Source organism: Odontesthes bonariensis, chromosome 20 (assembly GCF_027942865.1).
Source record: "Odontesthes bonariensis isolate fOdoBon6 chromosome 20, fOdoBon6.hap1, whole genome shotgun sequence".
NCBI classification, from domain to species: Eukaryota; Metazoa; Chordata; class Actinopteri; order Atheriniformes; family Atherinopsidae; genus Odontesthes; species Odontesthes bonariensis.
The window spans coordinates 1,031,290-1,058,770 of NC_134525.1; the positions used below are offsets into that span (position 1 = coordinate 1,031,290).

General features: G+C 37.5%; 1 protein-coding gene across 3 annotated transcripts in view; it reads left to right on the forward strand.

Moving 5' to 3' along the window:
• Positions 1-27,481, forward strand: part of sugct (succinyl-CoA:glutarate-CoA transferase) — a 124,444-nt gene that overhangs the window by 28,680 nt on the left and 68,283 nt on the right. For all 3 annotated transcript variants that reach the window (XM_075451916.1, XM_075451917.1, XM_075451918.1), the window contains exons 5-9: positions 6,983-7,033; positions 8,261-8,381; positions 12,123-12,214; positions 14,341-14,484; positions 24,830-24,925. In XM_075451916.1, coding sequence (XP_075308031.1) covers positions 6,983-7,033; positions 8,261-8,381; positions 12,123-12,214; positions 14,341-14,484; positions 24,830-24,925 — 504 coding nt within the window. The remainder of the gene's footprint in view (positions 1-6,982; positions 7,034-8,260; positions 8,382-12,122; positions 12,215-14,340; positions 14,485-24,829; positions 24,926-27,481) is intronic.

Genomic DNA, 27,481 nt, shown 5'->3' on the forward strand with positions numbered 1-27,481 from the left:
AGTAGAAATACATTCAGAATAAAGTAGAAATAATAAAGTAGAAATACTTTCAGAATAAAGTAGAAATAATAAAGCAGAAATACTTTCAGAATAAAGTAGAAATAATAAAGTAGAAATACATTCAGAATAAAGTAGAAATAATAAAGCAGAAATAAAAAAGTGGAAATACTTTCAGAATAAAGTAGAAATAATAAAGTAGAAATACTTTCAGAATAAAGTAGTAAAAATAAAGTGGAAATACTTTCAGAATAAAGTAGTAAAAATAAAGTAGAAATACTTTCAGAATAAAGTAGAAATAATAAAGCAGAAATACATCCAGAATAAAGCAGAAATACATCCAGAATAAAGTAGAAATAATAAAGTAGAAATACATCCAGAATAAAGTAGAAATAATAAAGTAATACTTTCAGAATAAAGTAGAAATAATAAAGTAGAAATACATTCAGAATAAAGTAGAAATAATAAAGTAGAAATACATCCAGAATAAAGTAGAAATAATAAAGTAGAAATACTTTCAGAATAAAGTAGAAATAATAAAGTAGAAATACTTTCAGAATAAAGTAGAAATAATAAAGCAGAAATACATTCAGAATAAAGCAGAAATACATTCAGAATAAAGTAGAAATAATAAAGCAGAAATACATTCAGAATAAAGTAGAAATAATAAAGCAGAAATACATTCAGAATAAAGTAGAAATAATTAAGTAGAAATACATTCAGAATAAAGTAGAAATAATAAAGCAGAAATACATTCAGAATAAAGTAGAAATAATAAAGTAGAAATACATTCAGAATAAAGTAGAAATAATAAAGTGGAAATACTTTCAGAATAAAGTAGAAATAATAAAGCAGAAATACTTTCAGAATAAAGTAGAAATAATAAAGCAGAAATAAAAAAGTGGAAATACTTTCAGAATAAAGTAGAAATAATAAAGTAGAAATACATCCAGAATAAAGTAGAAAAAAATAAAGTAATACTTTCAGAATAAAGTAGAAATAATAAAGTAGAAATACATTCAGAATAAAGTAGAAATACTTTTAGAATAAAGTAGAAATACTTTTAGAATAAAGTAGAAATAATAAAGTAGAAATACATCCAGAATAAAGTAGAAAAAAATAAAGTAATACTTTCAGAATAAAGTAGAAATAATAAAGTAGAAATACATTCAGAATAAAGTAGAAATAATAAAGCAGAAATACATTCAGAATAAAGTAGAAATAATAAAGTAGAAATACATCCAGAATAAAGTAGAAAAAATAAAGTAATACTTTCAGAATAAAGTAGAAATAATAAAGTAGAAATACATTCAGAATAAAGTAGAAATAATAAAGTAGAAATACATTCAGAATAAAGTAGAAATAATAAAGTAGAAATACTTTCAGAATAAAGTAGAAATAATAAAGCAGAAATACATTCAGAGTAAAGTAGAAATAATAAAGCAGAAATACATTCAGAATAAAGTAGAAATAATAAAGTAGAAATACTTTCAGAATAAAGTAGTAAAAATAAAGTAGAAATACTTTCAGAATAAAGTAGAAATAATAAAGCAGAAATACATCCAGAATAAAGCAGAAATACATCCAGAATAAAGTAGAAATAATAAAGTAGAAATACATCCAGAATAAAGTAGAAATAATAAAGTAATACTTTCAGAATAAAGTAGAAATAATAAAGTAGAAATACATTCAGAATAAAGTAGAAATAATAAAGTAGAAATACATCCAGAATAAAGTAGAAATAATAAAGTAGAAATACTTTCAGAATAAAGTAGAAATAATAAAGTAGAAATACTTTCAGAATAAAGTAGAAATAATAAAGCAGAAATACATTCAGAATAAAGCAGAAATACATTCAGAATAAAGTAGAAATAATAAAGCAGAAATACATTCAGAATAAAGTAGAAATAATAAAGCAGAAATACATTCAGAATAAAGTAGAAATAATAAAGTAGAAATACATTCAGAATAAAGTAGAAATAATAAAGCAGAAATACATTCAGAACAAAGTAGAAATAATAAAGTAGAAATACATTCAGAATAAAGTAGAAATAATAAAGTGGAAATACTTTCAGAATAAAGTAGAAATAATAAAGCAGAAATACTTTCAGAATAAAGTAGAAATAATAAAGCAGAAATAAAAAAGTGGAAATACTTTCAGAATAAAGTAGAAATAATAAAGTAGAAATACTTTTAGAATAAAGTAGAAATACTTTTAGAATAAAGTAGAAATAATAAAGTAGAAATACATTCAGAATAAAGTAGAAATAATAAAGTAGAAATACTTTCAGAATAAAGTAGAAATAATAAAGCAGAAATACTTTCAGAATAAAGTAGAAATAATAAAGTAGAAATACATTCAGAATAAAGTAGAAATAATAAAGCAGAAATAAAAAAGTGGAAATACTTTCAGAATAAAGTAGAAATAATAAAGTAGAAATACTTTCAGAATAAAGTAGTAAAAATAAAGTGGAAATACTTTCAGAATAAAGTAGTAAAAATAAAGTAGAAATACTTTCAGAATAAAGTAGAAATAATAAAGCAGAAATACATCCAGAATAAAGCAGAAATACATCCAGAATAAAGTAGAAATAATAAAGTAGAAATACATCCAGAATAAAGTAGAAATAATAAAGTAATACTTTCAGAATAAAGTAGAAATAATAAAGTAGAAATACATTCAGAATAAAGTAGAAATAATAAAGTAGAAATACATCCAGAATAAAGTAGAAATAATAAAGTAGAAATACTTTCAGAATAAAGTAGAAATAATAAAGTAGAAATACTTTCAGAATAAAGTAGAAATAATAAAGCAGAAATACATTCAGAATAAAGCAGAAATACATTCAGAATAAAGTAGAAATAATAAAGCAGAAATACATTCAGAATAAAGTAGAAATAATAAAGCAGAAATACATTCAGAATAAAGTAGAAATAATTAAGTAGAAATACATTCAGAATAAAGTAGAAATAATAAAGCAGAAATACATTCAGAATAAAGTAGAAATAATAAAGTAGAAATACATTCAGAATAAAGTAGAAATAATAAAGTGGAAATACTTTCAGAATAAAGTAGAAATAATAAAGCAGAAATACTTTCAGAATAAAGTAGAAATAATAAAGCAGAAATAAAAAAGTGGAAATACTTTCAGAATAAAGTAGAAATAATAAAGTAGAAATACATCCAGAATAAAGTAGAAAAAAATAAAGTAATACTTTCAGAATAAAGTAGAAATAATAAAGTAGAAATACATTCAGAATAAAGTAGAAATACTTTTAGAATAAAGTAGAAATACTTTTAGAATAAAGTAGAAATAATAAAGTAGAAATACATCCAGAATAAAGTAGAAAAAAATAAAGTAATACTTTCAGAATAAAGTAGAAATAATAAAGTAGAAATACATTCAGAATAAAGTAGAAATAATAAAGCAGAAATACATTCAGAATAAAGTAGAAATAATAAAGTAGAAATACATCCAGAATAAAGTAGAAAAAATAAAGTAATACTTTCAGAATAAAGTAGAAATAATAAAGTAGAAATACATTCAGAATAAAGTAGAAATAATAAAGTAGAAATACATTCAGAATAAAGTAGAAATAATAAAGTAGAAATACTTTCAGAATAAAGTAGAAATAATAAAGCAGAAATACTTTCAGAATAAAGTAGAAATAATAAAGCAGAAATACATTCAGAATAAAGTAGAAATAATAAAGCAGAAATACATTCAGAATAAAGTAGAAATAATAAAGCAGAAATACTTTCAGAATAAAGTAGAAATAATAAAGTAGAAATACATTCAGAATAAAGTAGAAATAATAAAGCAGAAATACATTCAGAATAAAGTAGAAATAATAAAGTAGAAATACTTTCAGAATAAAGTAGAAATAATAAAGCAGAAATACTTTCAGAATAAAGTAGAAATAATAAAGCAGAAATACTTTCAGAATAAAGTAGAAATAATAAAGCAGAAATAAAAAAGTGGAAATACTTTCAGAATAAAGTAGAAATAATAAAGTAGAAATACTTTCAGAATAAAGTAGAAATACTTTTAGAATAAAGTAGAAATACTTTTAGAATAAAGTAGAAATAATAAAGTAGAAATACATCCAGAATAAAGTAGAAAAAATAAAGTAATACTTTCAGAATAAAGTAGAAATAATAAAGTGGAAATACATTCAGAATAAAGTAGAAATAATAAAGTAGAAATACATTCAGAATAAAGTAGAAATAATAAAGTAGAAATACATCCAGAATAAAGTAGAAATAATAAAGTGGAAATACTTTCAGAATAAAGTAGAAATAATAAAGTGGAAATACTTTCAGAATAAAGTAGAAATAATAAAGCAGAAATACTTTCAGAATAAAGTAGAAATAATAAAGCAGAAATAAAAAAGTGGAAATACTTTCAGAATAAAGTAGAAATAATAAAGTAGAAATACTTTCAGAATAAAGTAGAAATAATAAAGCAGAAATACTTTCAGAATAAAGTAGAAATAATAAAGTAGAAATACATTCAGAATAAAGTAGAAATAATAAAGCAGAAATAAAAAAGTGGAAATACTTTCAGAATAAAGTAGAAATAATAAAGTAGAAATACTTTCAGAATAAAGTAGTAAAAATAAAGTAGAAATACTTTCAGAATAAAGTAGTAAAAATAAAGTAGAAATACTTTCAGAATAAAGTAGAAATAATAAAGCAGAAATACATCCAGAATAAAGCAGAAATACATCCAGAATAAAGTAGAAATAATAAAGCAGAAATACATCCAGAATAAAGCAGAAATACATCCAGAATAAAGTAGAAATAATAAAGTAGAAATACATCCAGAATAAAGTAGAAATAATAAAGTAATACTTTCAGAATAAAGTAGAAATAATAAAGTAGAAATACATTCAGAATAAATTAGAAATAATAAAGTAGAAATACATCCAGAATAAAGTAGAAATAATAAAGTAGAAATACTTTCAGAATAAAGTAGAAATAATAAAGTAGAAATACTTTCAGAATAAAGTAGAAATAATAAAGCAGAAATACATTCAGAATAAAGCAGAAATACATTCAGAATAAAGTAGAAATAATAAAGCAGAAATACATTCAGAATAAAGTAGAAATAATAAAGCAGAAATACATTCAGAATAAAGTAGAAATAATAAAGTAGAAATACATTCAGAATAAAGTAGAAATAATAAAGTAGAAATACATTCAGAATAAAGTAGAAATAATAAAGCAGAAATACATTCAGAATAAAGCAGAAATACATTCAGAATAAAGTAGAAATAATAAAGCAGAAATACATTCAGAATAAAGTAGAAATAATAAAGCAGAAATACATTCAGAATAAAGTAGAAATAATAAAGTAGAAATACATTCAGAATAAAGTAGAAATAATAAAGTAGAAATACATTCAGAATAAAGTAGAAATAATAAAGCAGAAATACATTCAGAATAAAGTAGAAATAATAAAGTAGAAACACTTTCAGAATAAAGTAGAAATAATAAAGCAGAAATACTTTCAGAATAAAGTAGAAATAATAAAGCAGAAATAAAAAAGTGGAAATACTTTCAGAATAAAGTAGAAATAATAAAGTAGAAATACATTCAGAATAAAGTAGAAATAATAAAGCAGAAATACATTCAGAATAAAGTAGAAATAATAAAGTAGAAATACATTCAGAATAAAGTAGAAATAATAAAGTAGAAATACTTTCAAAATAAAGTAGAAATAATAAAGCAGAAATACTTTCAGAATAAAGTAGAAATAATAAAGCAGAAATAAAAAAGTGGAAATACTTTCAGAATAAAGTAGAAATAATAAAGTAGAAATACTTTTAGAATAAAGTAGAAATACTTTTAGAATAAAGTAGAAAAAATAAAGTAATACTTTCAGAATAAAGTAGAAATAATAAAGTAGAAATACTTTCAGAATAAAGTAGAAATAATAAAGTAGAAATACATTCAGAATAAAGTAGAAATAATAAAGCAGAAATACATTCAGAATAAAGTAGAAATAATAAAGTAGAAATACTTTCAGAATAAAGTAGAAATAATAAAGCAGAAATACATTCAGAATAAAGTAGAAACAATAAAGTAGAAATACTTTCAGAATAAAGTAGAAATACTTTCAGAATAAAGTAGAAATACTTTCAGAATAAAGTAGAAATACTTTCAGAATAAAGTAGAAATACTTCCAGAATAAAGTAGAAATACTTTCAGAATAAAGTAGAAATAATAAAGTAGAAATACATTCAGAATAAAGTAGAAATAATAAAGTAGAAATACATCCAGAATAAAGTAGAAATAATAAAGTAATACTTTCAGAATAAAGTAGAAATAATAAAGTAATACTTTCAGAATAAAGTAGAAATAATAAAGTAGAAATACATTCAGAATAAAGTAGAAATAATAAAGTAGAAATACATCCAGAATAAAGTAGAAATAATAAAGCAGAAATACATTCAGAATAAAGCAGAAATACATTCAGAATAAAGTAGAAATAATAAAGCAGAAATACATTCAGAATAAAGTAGAAATAATAAAGTAGAAATACTTTCAGAATAAAGTAGAAATAATAAAGCAGAAATACTTTCAGAATAAAGTAGAAATAATAAAGCAGAAATACTTTCAGAATAAAGTAGAAATAATAAAGTAGAAATACTTTCAGAATAAAGTAGAAATACTTTCAGAATAGTAGAAATAATAAAGCAGAAATACTTTCAGAGTAAAGTAGAAATAATAAAGCAGAAATACTTTCAGAATAAAGCAGAAATAATAAAGTAGAAATACTTTCAGAATAAAGTAGAAATTAGTGGTCAAACCGAACCTGAATTTATCAGTGATGTTGTGTCACATCAAGTCGACCTAAATAAAACAACTTTTTCCCAGATTAAGTTCCTTTCCATTTGGGCTTATTTAATATTTGTAGTGTTAGTTTTTTTCTGTGGTTGTGGTCTGGTGGTGACTTTCTGATGGACTGTGTGGTTTCAGAGCATCGCCGTGGACCTGAAGCATCCCAGAGGAGCAGAGATCATCCAGCAGGTCGGTGCTCAGAACATCGCACCACACTCTATGACAGTATGACGGCGCTTCTCGGTCCGGTTTCAGTGGGATCAGATTGGTTTCACACTGATTTCCATCTCTGACTCACATGAAGTGATGAGTTCAGGACTCAGCTGAGGTTCTGACTGGGTCTGAACGCTCAGATCTGCTGGTCCGGTCTTCTGAAAGCTTCCCGTTCACAGTTCTGTTGAGACATCATGCGTTAGCACAGGCAGGGCTCCCCGGGTTATGTTCTAGGGTCAGTTTCACCGTGTTTTATCGCTGTTCTGAGTTAGTTCCTTTATGCTGCCAACATATCAGACCAGGATGGATGTTACATTCAGTTGGAAGCCTTTCTGCGAGATATTCAATTCAATTAATTTTTATTTATATAGCGCCAATTGGGATTCAATTAATTGTAATCAGCAGGCAGTGATACGAAGGGAGAGAAAATAGGGCCAAGCGATTGTAAGGTCAGACTTTTTCCTGGAGAACAATTTTGTGATGCAAATGTATTACTCTGTTGAACGCATATTGTTTTGAGAAGCAAAATGCTTTATTTTTATTTATTTTTTTAACTTTGTTTATTGAACATTTTAAACATAACAAGACAGACATTGTTGGGACAGAATAAAAGCAAAAATACAATCAGAAGCAACAATTCTGTCAACCTCCAACCCACCCTGACCACCCACAGGCCAACAAAAGAGAAAATAAAATAAAAAAAGGGATAAATGATTAAGAATATTAGTTTAAAAGAATAAGTACAGATACATAGAAAATCTAAGCTTACAGGTTTGTCAGATATTTAAATATCCTCAGTGTCAGAACACGCTTTATTTTTTAAACCCCAGCCAACTAGCCGGACTACCTTCATCAACACCAAAACGAGGCTGGAACTCTGCTCACAGGACGCAGCAGGGGGTAAGAAGATGTTCAGAAATGATGCTGCTGATATGGGATGTTACACAGCTTCATGTCAGAAGAGGCGAACTGTCCCTTTAAGAAGGACGGGGAACGTAGTAGATTCCAAAATAGATGTGATGTAGGTAGCATCTGAAAACTCGGGGCTCCATGAAGCCCGTCTGACTCCCAGAGGAAGGCTTTTATGGGGGAAATAACAACATCTTCGAGCCTTCAGCTTTCTTTATTTTAGCCTTTATCCAGGTGTCGACCGATTTTAGAAGAACGGGGACGGGTTTCACAGCTTGAGTTGTTGTGTTTCAGCTTGCAGGAGTGTGTGACGTGCTGGTGGAGAACTACCTGCCGGGGAAACTCCCTCAGATGGGTTTAGGATACGACCGGCTGAGCCGAGTGAACCCGCAGCTCATCTACTGCTCCATCTCAGGTACCGCCTCGCCTCTGAGTGCAGTCGGGCTTTGTTGTCATGGTCACAGGTTCAATGGAATAGTGTTTAAAATGTGAAATGGATCAATAGAAACCTAAAACAAGACAAACACAAACAGTATGAACGGCCATCTACAGACTTTCTGTCCCATTCTGGTCCCATATTGCTCATTATTATCATGTTTTTGCAGCATTGAGGTGCAGCGACTCTGTCTGTGACGTCACATTAAATAAAAGTTACTCACTTACTTTACTGGGGAATGTGCACGAGACTCAAATCGGATTAATTTTCATCAGAATCTTCAACAAACTCAAACACGTGAAAACAGTCGCCTCCCGCAGTTCTGTCCTTTGACCACTAGGTGTCGTCGGACTCCACAGTAACGACTCTGGAGACCTCGGGTCTCCTCCTGCTGTCTGCAGCTCTGCTCTGACTGCACACCGCTTTGGGTTTAATGAGGTTCGCTGCCAGAAACATTCAGAGTTCAGTCTGTGTTCGATACGGCCTCGACCTCCAGAGGAAGCTCCGCCTCCATCACACGACCCCCCCCCCCCCCCCCCCCACCTTTAGTCGAAGATCGCGTTCGTAGTTCCTGATGTGGCCTCCGGCCATCTTTTCCTTGACTTTGTTTGGAAAAAGTTAAGTCTAAAGAAAGATGGACGAAACAATGCTTCAGGAGCTGTGATGTGGCTCTGAAACTCCAGATGTTCTACAGAAATGTTCTACAAAAAGTTCTGCAGAATGTTCTACAAAATGTTCTGCAGAATATTCTACAGAAATGTTCTACAGAAATGTTCTACAGAATGTTCTACAGAAAAGTTCTGCAGAATGTTCTACAGAATGTTCTGCAGAATGTTCTACAGAAATGTTCTACAGAAAAGTTCTGCAGAACGTTCTACAGAATGTTCTACAAAAAGTTCTGCAAAATGTTCTACAGAATGTTCTACAGAACGTTCTACAGAATGTTCTACAGAAATGTTCTACAGAATGTTCTACAGAAAAGTTCTGCAGAATGTTCTACAGAATGTTCTGCAGAATGTTCTACAGAAATGTTCTACAGAATGTTCTCCAGAATGTTCTACAAAAAGTTCTGCAAAATGTTCTACAGAATGTTCTACAGAACGTTCTACAGAATGTTCTACAGAAATGTTCTACAGAACGTTCTACAGAATGTTCTACAGAAAAGTTCTGCAGAATGTTCTACAGAATGTTCTGCAGAATGTTCTACAGAATGTTCTACAGAATGTTCTACAGAATATTCTGCAGAACATTCTGCAGAATGTTCTACAGAACGTTCTACAGAATGTTCTGCAGAAATGTTCTACAGAATGTTCTACAGAATGTTCTACCGAAATGTTCTACAGAAGGTTCTACAGAAATGTTCTACAGAATGTTCTACAGGAATGTTCTATAGAACGTTCTTAGGGTTCATTGTGCTCCCACAGAACTCTTCCATCTGTTCAACCTGAGCCGTTTCACTCTTTCTTCTTCTTTCCTCGTCATTATTCACCCGAAACGTTCTCTGGGCCTTCGTTTTAAACTCGGTGACGAGCTGCTGGACGTTCTCACTGCAGGATCTGAATGTGTTGCCGTAGTGACTGTAACTCACAGCTTCCCTCACATGTGAAGCAGCAGTTACTGCAGGCGGGCAGCAGATTACAGTCATTCATCAGAGGGAAACCGTGAGCGCTCTGCGTCACAGGAAATGATTCCAGTTTATTTACGTTTCAGGGAAGATTTACTGTAAAACAATCAGATCTGATTCACTGATGCAAACAAACAGCTTTTTGTGTTGATGGAAACTTTAAAAAGACAACAAACCCGCTCAGTTACTGTAATTCAGAAGAAAAACACTCAGATTCTGCATCTTTCCTGCTGTTAAACACCTCTTTGAGTCCAGGGAAAGGAGACTTTGAGATTTCACCACTTAACGCGACAGTTTTTAATGCTAAAATCCAACAAACAGCGGCTGAAATCACGATGAAGCGGCAGCTAAAACCAAAAGTGACGTTTCCAAGTCACGTAAAACGTTGGGATGGGGTCAGTGTTTTAATTAGACTTTTTGGTGGAGCTCCACCCCGAAACATTTTAAACATGTGTTTCTGTTCTCATTAACGGGGAAAACGTGTCCCCGTTGTTGGTGATGAACTGAAAAACACCTGAAACACAGCATTATTTACTAATATATGAATTTTAACAGCATTCTGTAAGCATTAAGGGATGATTAGGAAGGATTAGACGGCTGCTGATTGATCGTCAGGCATCACATCACCTGTTTGAAAGCACAGCAGCCGGTTCTGGGTGATTGGAAGCAGCTTAGAGCTCAAACAAAGAGTTTTCTTGTGGGAAATGAGTCACACTGATTAAATAAGGATTAAAGCAGAACAAGTTAAAAAATGAAATCATTTCACAGATGCCTGCTCTGATAGTTTAGTTTAATTTTGTTGTGGCGGTCGTGAGGCTCCGACCGCTTAATCGAATGGTACCAGCTGATGATTGTTGTGTAATTACTTTAACGCGGAGCGGCTATCTCCCTCTGCAGTCGCTGAAATGGAAGGATGATATGCTTCTGAAATGGAGCATCATGGAGGATGTACTGTTGCAATAGGCTTACAAATCATACTCCTATACCTGACTTTATCCAGGTGGGAATGCTCCCACACCAGAGAACGGATCTCTTACATGGATTTTTCCATCTTAATCTACGCTATCACTCAATCTAATGCTAAAAAAACGCTGCACTATGTCATGCCAAACTCCCGTTATATGTCGCTCTGACTCTAATATATCTATCCTAACTGTCTGTCCCTAACTCGCCTATAAATAAACCTGTTGTAGCTGTACCTCCGGTCGTCCTGGACAGTTTTCTTTCCTCTCCTTTAAAGGTGGGGTAGGGGTTCTTTTTCTGGAGCATTGTTTTTACATGTTGCTTGAAATACTCTTCACACCCCCATTGCAACCAATTAATTAAAAGTTTTGACACAAATATGAAAAGTTTTAGTGGCCTCTAGAACGAACAATCCAGGAAAAACAGTATCCAATCATACTGAACGGACCGTTAACGATGTTTAGATACTGATGCCGTCTATCAAACTGCAATCTGCTCCTCCCTCCCCCCCCCCCCCCTGTGCGCGTACCCTGCTCCGTGAACGAATTACGCGTCCAGAAGCTTGGCAGGAAGCTAAACTAGAGCCAGCTTGGCTAGCACCTAGCATTATTAAACGTATAGTTAGCATATACTAAATACGGCAACGATCGATGCTTGCTGTCAGAACAGCTCGTGCACCTTCGTGCTCGTTCATGTACTCTAGAGGCGTGCCTTCGGGGGGAAAGTGAAGAAAAGGGTTGGGACTTTTGACCTGTGTATTTTAAAAATGCAGCTTCGCTGGACTCAAAATCCAGGATCTCCTGCCCTACCTTTAAGTAAAAGTCTTTTTTTATTTTCTGAGCTTCTCGCTGCTCACTTGTTCTCTGCAGGTCTGAACTGGGGATGTTGTTTCTCCTTATTTGGATGAAGGAGTCTGTTTAACACTTTGAGTTACTCCCAAGTTTCAGCATTTCTGGGTAAACATGACCCTGACCGCAGAGAGCCGTCGGTGGGAACGTTTTAACGAGTGGTGGGTCTGAACTCTTCAGGAAATCAGTCTGGTTGTTTAGTCAGAGCTGCAGACTCAACATGCAGCTGGAATGTCATTTTTCTCCTCTCGGGTCGGATGCAGTAATCCGTGTGTTTGTGTTCAGGTTACGGACAGACCGGCCCTCAGTCTCAGAGTCCAGGCTACGACTCCATCGCCTCGGCGGTGTCGGGGATGATGCACATCACCGGCCCAGAGGTCAGACTCCCTGACCTTTCCCTTTAGCACCACCTTCAGGACAAAAATCTCACTGTTATCAGAGGATCAGGCCTGGAAGATCAAAATCAACTTTATTTGTAGCACATTTCATGTACAAAACAATTCAAAGTGCTTTATATAAAATAAAAGCATTGCAGCAGGGAGTGGAAGAAGCATTAAAAATACATAAAAGAATATAAAGAGAAACAAATCAAATCATTTAAATGAATTTAAAAACAGGCAACAGTCTAGATAAGTTAAAAGATATTTCATGCATAGACACATGAGAACAGAAATGTCTTTAACCTGGATTTAAAAATGTCTCCATTTGGTGAAAGTTTAATCTCCACTGGCAGTTTGTTCCACTTGTTTGCAGCATAACAGCTAAATGCTGCTTCTCCATGTTTAGTCTGGACTCTGGACTGGACCAGCTGACCTGAGTCCTTGGATCTCAGAGCTCTGCTGGCTTTATATTCTCTGAACAGATCACAGATTGTAAACCATCAGCAGGCTTTTAAAATCTATTCTGTGACTGACTGGAAGCCAGAGTAAAGATTTTAAAGCTGCTGTGATGTGTTCAGATCTCTTAGTCTGGGTTAAAACTCCAGCAGCAGCGTTCTGGATGAGCTGCAGATGTTTAATTAAAACACTTCAGATCACACACACAGTTTTTGGAGGAAATAATCCTAAAGGCAGAACTGCTCCCTCAGCCTTACAGATCCTTACAGATCATATGATCTGGAAGTTTCTATTTGGTGACACACAGATCATTTGTAAGTCTTTATTTCAGGGTTTTATGAGATGAGTCAGGCTCATTTAACCGGTGTTATCTGACTGAGACTAAATCTGCCCTGAACTCCCAGCCGATTATCCCTTGTTTCTGTCTCATTTCAACATGGTCTGTAACTTGGAAAACTTCACGTTACGCCTCTGTTGAATCGGATTGACTTGGACTTTTATTATGAATTAGTGCCGTATGAATGAAACTGAATATCTGAGGTCGTTCTCCTCCCAAAAAACATGTTTAATGAGAGAGCTGTCAGCACAATAAACGGCCTGTGTGGACACGGTACTCTGGAGCTTCCTGTCTCAAGCATTGTTGAAGAGAACAAATGTGCTGAAAAGAGGACGGACACGACTGGCTGAACTGCTCCCAGGCTGGCTTCTGGAGGGAGGTGTAAGAAACCTGACCAGGAATCCACCATCTGACGCCTTCTACTTCTACGCTGTTTCACATATTGCAACAGCAGCATTTGCTCCTCGACAGCGATCAGTTCCAACTCCTGGGCAGCCATTACAGATGTAAACATAAAGCTTGTTAGAGACCTGAGAGTCCGCCGGCCTCCTGAAGGGATTCAGGAAATAAAGTTAAAACACAATCAAGGGCTGTGTTCGAAACCGCCTACTACTCCTACTACTCCTACTAACTTTAACTTTTTTTAGTTCCCGGATGCATACTAGATTCTCCTAAATGTTGGGTATGCATCATGAGGTTACTACTCATACTCAAACTACCCAAGATGCAACGTAACGTGACGTCGCCGATCGTCATTTCCTGTCAAAACGGCAGTTTCAAGCTAGCTACAACGAGGGTAGGTTCACTTCCTGTTTTCAAAACAAAAGCACCAATTGTATGGTAATGGCTTTCCCTATGATAAAAGGCAACGGGTATTTTATTTTGTGAAAATAACAGGAAGTGCGTTAGCTCACTGCGGCTAGCTTTAGTAGCGGCGAATTCGTGGGAACAAAATTGTAAACAGCCGGTATTTAGTCAGGTTTTCAACACGTTGGGGATCTAAACGACTACTTTCTCACCTGAAAATGTTTCAAATGTTGCTAAAGTTTACAGAGTTTAGAGCTTAAAGGAAATCAGCTTCAGGCCGGCTGATTTCGGCTCGGGCAGGAGCCAAATGCATTGTAGGTAAACGCTCTGCATACTGTCTGATCGATGAGTATGTAGTAGGCGGTTTCGAACACAGCCAAGAACACCTCAAAGGGCACGGACATGTTACACAGATCATGTAAACACCACCGGCCAATCAGATTCCTTTAACACTGAATCAACAGACAGCTCAAACTCCACAGTTTAATCTGAAACTCCCATAATGCACTGCTTCTGCCCGCAGGACGGGGAGCCGGTGCGTCCAGGTGTTGCCATGACGGACTTGGCGACGGGGCTGTACGCACACGGAGCCGTCATGGCCGCCCTGCTGCAGCGACACAAGACGGGGAGAGGAATTCACATCGACTGCAACCTGCTGTCCTCACAGGTGAGTTAGTGATGTCACACAGAGAACCGGCCAATCAGCTCACAGTCTGCCCCATAACGCTCAGATTACATACTGTAGGTTTGTTTATCAATTTATTTTCTCCTTTAGCAGCAGCTAACAGCTAATGCTAACAGCTTATCTAATGAAGATGACGTACACCAGCTTCTAAGGAATTATTGCTGTTATTTTCTCCTTTAGCAGCAGCTAACAGCTAATGCTAACAGCTTAGCTAATGAAGATGACGTACACCAGCTTCTAAGGAATTATTGCTGTTATTTTCTCCTTTAGCAGCAGCTAACGCTAACAGCTCTGCTAATGAACGTGACGTACACCAGCTTCTAAGGAGTTATTGCTGTTATTTTCTCCTTTAGCAGCAGCTAACGCTAACAGCTCTGCTAATGAACATGACGTACACCAGCTTCTAAGGAGTTATTGCTGTTACTTTCTCCTTTAGCAGCAGCTAACGCTAACAGCTCAGCTAATGAAGATGACGTACACCAGCTTCTAAGGATTTATTGCTGTTATTTTCTCCTTTAGCAGCAGCTAACGCTAACAGCTCTCCTAATGAAGATGACGTACACCAGCCTCTAAGGACTTATTGTTGTTACTTTCTGAAAGATGAACATCATTGTTCCCACATTACTTTGTTAGCTGAAGCTTTCTAGCTGAACGGTTCCGTTCTGTTACTCATCAACCTGCAGCTGTGTGGATAAGATGTGTTTCCAACACAACACCGGTCCTCTCCTCACTCTCGATGCTACATTGAATGCCGTGTACCGTTCTCGATGTGTTAATATCAAACGTGGGTCAAAGTTAAATATTGGATAAGTAGCATTAAAATGAGAATCGATCAATAATCTCGTCGAGGTTCCACAAAGTGCTTCACACTGACAGCACTGTGGACAGAGTGAAGAGTTCTTTTCTCTACAATGTAGAGGACATCTATACCTGATATCTACATCTTTAATAATTATGTTACAGTTTGTCAGACTGGAAGTTTCAGGAATAAAAGGGGCCCCAGTATCGACCCCTGAGGGACTCCATTTTCACAAGTCTGAGGAGGACATGTTTAAATGTCCTGAAAAGAACTCCGACGTCATCTCTGAGACCAGAAACTGATGTTACAATGAGGCGCTTTGCTTTGTCGTGTCTTTCCAGAGGAAAAAAACGAGAACCAAGAGAAACAAGACACGAGCACGATTCATTTCTGGGTCTTTTTGTTGTTTGGACCCAATAAAAGCTGATTCCATTCATCCAGCTGTGGGGAAACAGCAGCTGAATCACAGTTATTTTCTTCATGCTGCTCGGCTGGATCAGCTGATCGGTTATTAAAGTTATCTTCATCATCACAAAGAAACGAGACAAACCCGGTTCAGCTTCAGTTTTGTGTCTGACCGTCCAACACATGGCAGCAGCTGATTCATTATGTGATAACAGATGGAAACCAGCAGCACTTTACTGTGATGTCAAAGAGAAACGGACAAGAAAAACAACCACATTTAACCATCGAGCTAATCTATCAGCTGGATCTCTGACAAATAAATCAAAATCAGATCATTTCAGCAGAGTAAAAACGGGGAGGAATCGTGGAAATAAAGCCAAAAAGAGAAAGTAAATCAGCGGAAACCTTTTTAAATGCATTTTTGGAGCTTTCTTCACAGACTTCATCTCATAACTGAGGCTGAGTGTCCGGTTTCATTTAGATCAATGAGATGTTTTAGTCTGGAGATGAAAGCAGGAGTGTGTGTGACCAGCCCAACAAACCCAGGAACGCTGCAGGTATTCAAACAAGCTGCAGATTTATCCTGTAAACACGGCCAACGGTATTTCTCTGAGAGTTTAAACAAATCAGCCACGTGAGATCCTAAAACCGTCAGCGCTTCGCAGACGGATGGGACCGGGTGGCGTTTTGGACTCTGAAGACTCGGGACGCTCGGGGTGCGTTTGATTTGCTGTGTCAGGACACGCTGCCTGTGTGACAGTGTTGCCTTTAAACCGGTGTTTTATGCGTCTCCTTCTCTTATTCCTCACCATCATGGCTGCCAACATGACACAGCTCGGCTCATTTAGGAGCTTTACGGCCCCCGGAGAGGAGCTCGGTTTATAGTCAGAGTTTAGAAGGAAAACCCAGTTGAGCGCCAAAATGGCTTGTTAAGAGCTTTTCAATGTATTTTCCCATCCACATTTTTCCCACTTTTTCTCATTTTGCCGGAATTCCTTTCGACTAATGAGAGCCAAACACATACTACATACTACATACTACATACTACATACTGCATACTTCATACCGCATACTACATACTACATACTACATACTACATACTACATACTGCATACTACATACTGCATACTGCATACTACATACTTCATACCGCATACTTCATACCGCATACTACATACTACATACTACATACCGCATATTACATACCGCATACTACATACCGCATACTACATACTACATACTGCATACTACATACTACATACTGCATACTACATACTACATACCGCATACTTCATACCGCATACTACATACTACATACTGCATACTACATACTACATACTGCATACTACATACCGCATACTACATACTACATACTTCATACCGCATACTTCATACCGCATACTACATACTACATACTACATACTAGATACTACATACTACATACTGCATACTGCATACTACATACTGCATACTTCATACCGCATACTTCATACTTCATACTGCATACTGCATACTACATACTACATACTGCATACTACATACTACATACTGCATACCGCATACTTCATACTGCATACTTCATACTACATACTACATACTGCACACTGCATACTACATACTGCATACTACATACTACATACTGCATACTGCATACTTCATACCGCATACTTCATACTACATACTGCATACTACATACTACATACTGCATACCGCATACTTCATACTACATACTACATACTACATACTGCATACTGCATACTACATACTGCATACCGCATACTTCATACCGCATACTTCATACTACATACTGCATACTACATACTACATACTGCATACCGCATACTTCATACTACATACTGCATACTGCATACTACATACTACATACTGCATACTGCATACCGCATACTTCATACTACATACTGCATACTACATACTGCATACTACATACTGCATACTGCATACTACATACTGCATACCGCATACTTCATACCGCATACTTCATACTACATACTGCATACTACATACTACATACTACATACTGCATACCGCATACTTCATACTTCATACTACATACTACATACTGCATACCGCATACTACATACTACATACTGCATACTACATACTACATACCGCATACTACATACTACATACTTCATACTACATACTACATACTGCATACTACATACTGCATACTACATACTGCATACTTCATACTACATACTACATACTGCATACTACATACTACATACTGCACACTGCATACTACATACTGGATACTACATACTGCATACTGCATACTACATACTGCATACTACATACTACATACTGCATACTACATACTGCATACTGCATACTGCATACCGCATACTTCATACCGCATACCGCATACTGCATACCGCATACCGCATACTTCATACTTCATACTACATACTGCATACTGCATACCGCATACTTCATACTACATACTACATACTGCATACTGCATACCGCATACTTCATACTACATACTACATACTGCATACTGCATACTACATACTACATACTGCATACTACATACTACATACTGCATACTACATACTGCATACTGCATACTACATACTGCATACTGCATACTACATACTGCATACCGCATACTTCATACCTCATACTTCATACTACATACTGCATACTACATACTACATACTACATACTGCATACCGCATACTTCATACTTCATACTACATACTACATACTGCATACCGCATACTTCATACTACATACTACATACTACATACTGCATACTACATACTACATACCGCATACTACATACTACATACTTCATACTACATACTGCATACTTCATACTGCATACTGCATACTACATACTGCATACTGCATACTACATACTGCATACTGCATACTACATACTACATACTGCATACTACATACTACATACCGCATACTACATACTACATACTTCATACTACATACTGCATACTGCATACTACATACTACATACTGCATACTACATACTACATACCGCATACTACATACTACATACTTCATACTACATACTACATACTGCATACTATATACTGCATACTACATACTGCATACTGCATACTGCATACTAAATACTACATACTGCATACTACATACTACATACCGCATACTGCATACTGCATACTAAATACTACATACTGCATACTACATACTACATACCGCATACTACATACTACATACTTCATACTACATACTACATACTGCATACTTCATACTACATACTGCATACTACATACTACATACTGCATACTACATACTGCATACTGCATACTAAATACTACATACTGCATACTACGTACTGCATACTGCATACTACATACTGCATACTACATACTGCATACTGCATACTACATACTGCATACTGCATACTACATACTGCATACTACATACTACATACCGCATACTACATACTACATACTTCATACTACATACTACATACTGCATACTACATACTACATACTACATACTTCATACTACATACTACATACTGCATACTACATACTGCATACTACATACTACATACCGCATACTACATACTGCATACTACATACTACATACTACATACTTCATACTACATACTACATACTACATACTGCATACTACATACTACATACTACATACTGCATACTGCATACTGCATACTACATACTACATACCGCATACTACATACTGCATACTACATACTACATACTACATACTTCATACTACATACTACATACTGCATACTACATACTGCATACTACATACTACATACCGCATACTACATACTGCATACTACATACTACATACTTCATACTACATACTACATACTTCATACTACATACTACATACTACATACTGCATACTACATACTACATACTGCATACTGCATACTGCATACTACATACTACATACCGCATACTACATACTGCATACTACATACTACATACTACATACTTCATACTACATACTACATACTACATACTGCATACTACATACTACATACTGCATACTGCATACTACATACTGCATACTACATACTACATACTACATACTGCATACTACATACTACATACTGCATACTGCATACTGCATACTACATACTGCATACTGCATACTAAATACTGCATACTGCATACTACGTACTACATATTGCATACTACATACTTTCAAACTGCACACTTACATACTGCATACTCATCGATCAGACAGTATGCAGAGTGTTTACCCACAATGCATTTGGCTCCTGCCCGAGCCGAAATCAGCCGGCCTGAAGCTGATTTCCCTTAAGCTCTAAACTCTGTAAACTCTAGCAACATGCATCCGGGAACTTCTCGCTTACTCAAACTCGCATACGAACTCAAAAAATTAGCATGAGTAGTAGGAGTAGTAGGAGAAGTATGCGGTTTGGAACACAGCCACTGCCTCCCAATCTGATCACATCTCTTCGAATGAAGCCGCCTGATTAGTCGGCATGGCACAGTTAGGTAATTGATATAAAAGGCTCCACATAAGGGGTTTATGTGGTGCTCGAAAACTCAGGAAATTTTGCGAGCGCCACCTGCCAGTCGACGACATGAAAGAATCTAAACTTTATATTTTTGGGAGTCGCTCATTGACTCTGTAGCGCCCCCTACGATGCTTAAAAATGGTCCCCGCATAGGGGTTAGTTTCACGTGGGACGACAAAATTCGGTACACTCATTCATCATGCCCAGACGCACAGAAAAGTCTCATGCCGCCATGGTCACACGTCCACAGGAAGGCGGCCATTTTGGATGGAAAGTGCGCTTTCGTGCCATTTTTGACCGATTCCACGCCTTGCATATGATCAGACTCGTCCTACAGATTTAATGCTACAGACTTCAAACTTGGCCAGGTTACTCTTAAGACATGGGGGGGGGGGGGGGGGGAATCATGGGGAAACTTTTTCAAAACTTAAAGGGCGTGGCCGTGGCTACGCCCCAAAGTTTGATGACTCACAGTCACTCGCCACAAAAAATTAAGTCGCTCATAACTCCCACATACATTATCCAATCTGTCCCAAACTTCATACGGTGAATGCTGGACCCGGCCTGAACTCGCACATATTATTATAGTGACATCCACCTACAGCGCCACCTGCTGGTGGTTGGAAACGTCTTTTTTTTCCCACAACTCGCATTTGAACAAACTCGTCCTACAGATTTAATAGTAACAGCTCCAAACTTCTTAGGACATGGGGGGAAAAATTCATTGAAAAACTTTTCCAAACTCTGAACATTGTGGGCGTGACCAGGCGGTGAAAATCGTGTGATGGCGTTTGTGATTTGAAAGCCTTATCATCATCGCAAAGTCATGAAACTTGAAATGTTCAAAAGCCCCTCCGCATTGGGGTTATTATGTGCTCGTACGTATGGAGAGGGTATCGTGCGTGTGGGCGGAGCTGCGCGACTACGGCGTCCAGCGCATGCCCCAACGTGCGCACATCTCGCTCCCGCTCAAGGCTGCTTGCAGCTTTAATTTCATTTTATTTTACAGCCAGTGCAGCAAAGTTAAAACTGGAGAAACAGGATCACTGTGGCTGCAGCATTTGGGACCAACTAAAAGGTTTTAATGGGATTATTAGGACGCCCAGCTGAAATGCTGAAGCAGTGATCCAGACGAGACGTTTTTCAGCGGCACTTCGGGACAGGATGCACCGGATTTTGGTGATTTTCTGCAGATGAAGATTAAATATATGAAGTAAAAGAAACCAGTGTGATGTCATTCAGCATTTTACGTTATTTTGGATGCTGAGTTGCTGGAAGGACTCATTTTTTTACATCTGTTATGATGCGTAACCATGGCAACGGGATAATTGTTAACCTGTTGGATCGGCTAACTGAGCTTTTTAAAAGCCCAAGTATTGCCTGGAGTAAGAGCCCAAATTGAGATTAAGAGAGAGACGTCTAGGATCCAAGGGAGGAACCAAATGGAGCTAAAAAGGAGGAGGAAGTTCAAACCATTTCTTCCCTCGATCATCATGGGAAATGTGAGATCACTGGAGGATAAAATGGTCGAGCTTGGAATATAATATATAATATAGCAGGAATATCAGGCTGCAGGAACAGCTCTAACAGCTCTCTGCTCAGCTTTAAGACTATCCGGGCAGACAGAGACTGCAGACAGAGCGCTAACAGGAAAGGAGGAGGACCACAGAGCTGGTTAACAACAGATGCTGTAATCCTGGACATGTCACTGAGAAGCAGCGTCTCTGCAGCCCAGATGTTGAACAGCTGGCTGTGAGTTTCTGTCCATGTCATCTGCTGTGAGAGTTCACCTGAGTTACCTGCTGACGCTGCGTGTGACATCATCAGATGAGCTGTTGCTAAGCTACAGAAACAATTTAAATTCAACAGTTTCGATGTAAATGATTATTTTCATCAGGATAAATAGAGCTGGCTGTTATCAAAGTGTTTAAAGAAGGTTTAAATCAGGTTTTATGATGACGTTCGCCATCATTTCAAGCATTTACGGTAAAAAACAAAAGTGGTCCCAGTCCAGAACCAAGTGGAACTCCACAGTTGGTCCACAAACTGGAATGTGGCTGAAATCATTCAGCAGCAGCACTCTTGCTCCAGATGTTGTGGACAGCTGTGTCCACAGATGCAGCACTGAGGTCGAACAGAACCGTGTCCATGAGGGCTTCAGTACGAACTCTAAAGTTCTGAAAACGATGCATTAGTAGTTTTAGAAAACCTTTTTCTGTCAGATACGGTGTGTTTGACCCATATTGTGCTTTTTAAGCAGCTGATGTTTTAACAGCTGCTTTAAAGGAACCAGCCAGAGAGGGATTGACCTGATCGAGTACACGACTCCAACACAAACCGTGAAACTGTTGCTGCGATTGCTTTTCCAGGCTGCGAGGTCTCGATCCCTGCGGTCGACCGCTGGAGCTGCTACACACAAGATACCCACAATCCACCTCTGCTCCCTCCCCACGCAGCCACAGGCATGCCGGCACAGCGCGAATCCACCAGGAGGCCACATGTGGACGGCTTTAAGCCCAGTTTGGTTTGAGCGTCGGGGGAAATCTGATGGTTTCAGTTGCTTTTAACTGGTTCCACACTGAGCTGAGGGATGGTTGTGGTGTGTCGGGGAGTCGGAAGAAGAAGGAAAACCCTTTGTAGAGAGTTTTTAATCCTTTGAGACTCAGGTGAGCAGGAAAGGTGTTCTGGGTTCAGCCTCAGTGTCCCCCGTTTTACTCTGAATTAATCTGATTTTAAAGCTTCACGTTGGCCTCAAACTGCGTCACATCGGTGTGTTTTCAGTTGTCAGATTAAGAAATCAAAGTACCTGAAAGTCCTGAATCTTGGGGTCCACTTTGCTGAGAGTTGTTGTTAGTTTATTGAACCTGACGTCACACTTTACGAATGATTCGTGTTATTTGGTCACCGTCTGTAAGCAGGAAAGCATCACTGAGGTCTGTAACTGGGGCAGAACCACGGTGGGTTTCCTGGAAATCATCCAGAACTTTAAACTTTATATGATTCACCTCAAGAATGATGAGAAATGTGTTTTATATATTTTATTTATGAAATGAAAAGATAATAAGAACTAATTCTGGGTCCTAAATATTTCCTTTACACGGTTTTACATGTTAATACTAAAATAAATTAAATTCACCATCAAGAATACAAACAAACTGTCGGTTGAAATGATTTTTATTCACGACTGATTGTCCACTGTTAACTGGTGATTTATGGAAATACAAAACAATGCTCTAAATGCATCTTAAAGTAGAGTTTTTGCTCTTCGGTGTTGTGTTGGAAACGCACCTTATCCACACAGCTGCAGGTTGATGAGTTACAGAACGGAACCGTTCAGTCAGAAGGCTTCAGCTAACAAAGTGATGTGGGAACAATAATGTTCATCTTTCAGAAAGGAGCAGCAATAAGTCCTTAGAAGTTGGTGTAGATCATCTTCATTAGCTAATCTGTTAGCGTTAGCTGCTGATAAAGGAGAAAATAACAGCAATAAGTCCTTAGAAGCTGGTGTAGATCATCTTCATTAGCTGAGCTGTTAGCGTTAGCTGCTGCTAAAGGAGAAAATAACAGCAATAACTCCTTAGAAGTTGGTGTACGTCACCTTCATTAGCTAATCTGTTAGCGTTAGCTGCTGGTAAAGGAGAAAATAACAGCAATAACTCCTTAGAAGTTGGTGTACGTCATCTTCATTAGCTGAGTTGTTAGTGTTAGCTGCTGCTAAAGGAGAAATGCTAATGTTGGAACAATGATGTTCATCTTTCAGAAAGGAGCAGCAATAAATCCTTAGAAGCTGGTGTACGTCACCTTCATTAGCTGAGCTGTTAGCGTTAGCTGCTGCTAAAGGAGAAAATACATCCGTAAATAAACCATGAGGAGTTATTTCTCAGATGCTTCCATTTCCCTGCTCTGAAGCTCAGGCTGAGAGTTGGTTAAATGAGGAACTTTCTAGAGAACCTTCTTGAGTTTTTCTGAGTTAAATTGATAAAAACTAAATAATCTCCTAAATTTCTTAACAGACATAACTCTGGATCTGATTCTGACATAATGCTCATAAATATGGAGCTCACAGGGCGACCCTGAGGGGAGTACGCAGTTACACCAGCTGTAATTAATATTATTATGATTTCATGTTGACAAATTATGACATCATTTTCATCCTGGATCACCGATGATGTCACAGAACAGTTCCAGATGTCGAAGTTGTTCACTTTGTCCCACAGATCCATAATTCTGTGGATAACATTAATATAAATGTGCAGCTTTGACTGTGAATATGACGCCAAACGCATCCAGCCTTCCTTTTTCTGCAGGTTTTATCCTGTTCAGGGCTGTTAACTCTGATCCGAAGACACTTAAAGTGGCTCTTAGCTAATAAAGATGTTTAACTGAGAGCTAACTGATCATCTGTTTACATTCATATCCTGCTCATGCTTGCTCTGTAAGAATCTGGGACATGTTTATCTTCAGTTTATGAGCTCAGAATGTGGGAACAACGCGCCGTAAAGCCAGCAGGGTTGGAGGTGAGCTGCTGGTCGTGCTGCAGAACCAGCGCTGACGGCTCAGTTTAACAGCTCGCTCTGTGCTCTCACCGCCAGGTTTCCTGCCTCAGCCACATCGCTGCCAACTATCTGAACGCTGGGAAGGAGGCGAGGCGCTGGGGGACGGCCCACGAGAGCATCGTACCTTACCAGGTAACCTTACCCGACTGTCCATCCGACCCTCTGTGCTGACCAAAGGAAAGAAAAACCTCCAAACGCACAGAATCGCTGACAGGAAAAGCATCAAATTGACTGATTTGAATCTATTTTTGGCAGTTTTTGGTGTTTTTCTTAATGGGATAAACAAGGGAAAGGTTCCCACATCTGAGTCAGAACGTTGGGAGCTCTGGAAGATTTTCAGGTTGACGTCAGAGTTCAATTATACGACAATTAGAGGCGATTAGTGTCAGACTCGCTGACTGCTCTGATGTGGGCGGGACGCTCACACGTCTCTGATTTAACGTGTTGTCTTCGTGTCCTCCGGGTCTCGCCGAAGCTTCGCTTTGAAGACGCGTTTCCTTTAATCGCCGGCGTTTGTGTGGCTTCTTCGTCTCGTTAATTGTTTTCATAGATTCAGATGCAGATAAGTTCATTAAAAACACGAGAGACTCGAGTCAAACACGTCTCTGCGGTGTCGTTAAACATGAAAGATCTACTTTCTGCACGGCACGGAAACTCAAAGCTGGATGTTTTAACAGCACAAACGCAGCTTAAAGGGACTGTTCGCCTCTTCCGACATGAAGCTGTGTAACATCCCATATCAGCAGCATCATTTCTGAACATCTTCTTACCCCCTGCTGCGTCCTGTGAGCAGAGTTCCAGCCTCGTTTTGGTGTTGATGAAGGTAGTCCGGCTAGTTGGCTGGGGTTTAAAAAATAAAGCGTTTTGCTTCTCAGAACAATATGCGTTCAACAGAGTAATACATTTGCATCACAAAATGGTTCTCCAGGAAAAAGTCAGACCTCACAATCTCTTGGCCCTATTTTCTCTCCCTTCGTATCACTGCCTGCTGCCGCCTGCCGCCTGCCGCCTGCCGACAGCCGCGCCTGTTACGCTGTTTGCTGCTCAGTCTGCGCTTTGGTCTACACAGCAGGCAGCTTCATGTCAAAAGAGGCGAACTGTCCCTTTAACATCCTCAACGACACCAAACTGTGTTGCAGCTCCTATAAAGTCAGCGTTTCCTCGGCCTCAGGTTCTTCTCTTACTCCCAGCCACGGCTGCGGGGCTTCTGTTCATTGCGGAAGGCCCATTCTCTGAACTGTTTGATTGAGAATAAAAACACTCGGGATCGGATTATTGTCCAATTCTTAGTCAGATTAAGGTGTCTACATGCACCTAATAACTCAGTCTGATTGTAATTTAGCCAATAATCCGATCCGATCCCATTCTTAGTCAGATTAAGGTGTCTACATGCACTTAATAACTCAGTCTGATTGTAATTTAGCCAATAATCCGATCCGGTCCCATTCTTAGTCAGATTAAGGTGTCTACATGCACTTAATAACTCAGTCTGATTGTAATTTAGCCAATAATTAGATCCGGCCCATTCTTAGTCAGATTAAGGTGTATACATGCACTTAATAACTCAGTCTGATTGTAATTTAGCCAATAATCCGATCCTTTCAGGGCCATGTGACCCCACTGAGTGATGAGCAGAGAAGGAAGGGGTTCTGTATCAGGGCCTTAAACCCAGCAGGATGCATATTTATCTGGATGAAGTGAATTAATGAAGCTGTAAATGAGAGGCTGCTGATGCAACATGAACATCAGCAGCCGACATGAAAGCCTCCACACGAGGTTTGTTGGTGTTGGAGCTTAATGAATCTGACTAACGGAAAGCAGCTGTCTTTGCGGCGGACAGGAAGAAAGTGGCGTTTCATCTTCTTCTTCTTCTTCTGTCTGTGACCAACTTCTCTTCATTCCAGTGAAATGAACATTTCAATCTTCTGTAAATGGGAACAAGAAGTCGTCCACGCTCGCTCCAGAGTCTGCTTCGCATTAGCGCCGGAGCCTGAGGGAGATGTTCCTGAGGTTGGGGAGGTTCATGGCTCCTCCTCACGTCTCGCTTCTTCCTCTCGGTGTGAACGCCGCGGCGGCTCCATTCTTGTGGTCGCGGCCGCAGATTTATTGTCCCACGTTTGGATCTGATCCTCATGTGTACGGCGCTCCTTCCCTCTTCCCTCCCCCTCCGACCCCGTCCTCACCCCCCGGCTGCGGGAGATGAAAGCCGAGCGGGCGATCGCGACGGTCGAAACAACAGAATCAGCGGTGCTGCGGTCGCAGCTTTGGGAGGACGATGTCGGAGCTGAAGGAGGCGTCCATGATCCCCCCAAAACTGAGACATCCAGCGTGTCAAAGAGGAGACACATGAGAGGGTCTGATGGGGGAGCGTTGGGATAAAACATCTCCCATAACCCAAACTTCTTGATGTGAAACATGAATGTCCTTTCATACCTGCTGCTTTCCTTTAATCCGACATTAACGCAGATCCTAATCCGTGTCATCGGATAAATGAGTCCACATGTGCCTCTCTGACCGTCATCTGCTGCCGAAACATTGAAAACTCATTTCTGAAAGTAGAATAAAAGCCTCCGGAGGAAGAAGTTTAATCCAGGGGCGTCTCCGGGATGTGAGGACGGGGGGGCTCAGCCCTCAGGAGATGCTTTTCCAAAGTCTGTGAATGGAACTCTGGATCGTGATGCCGGACAA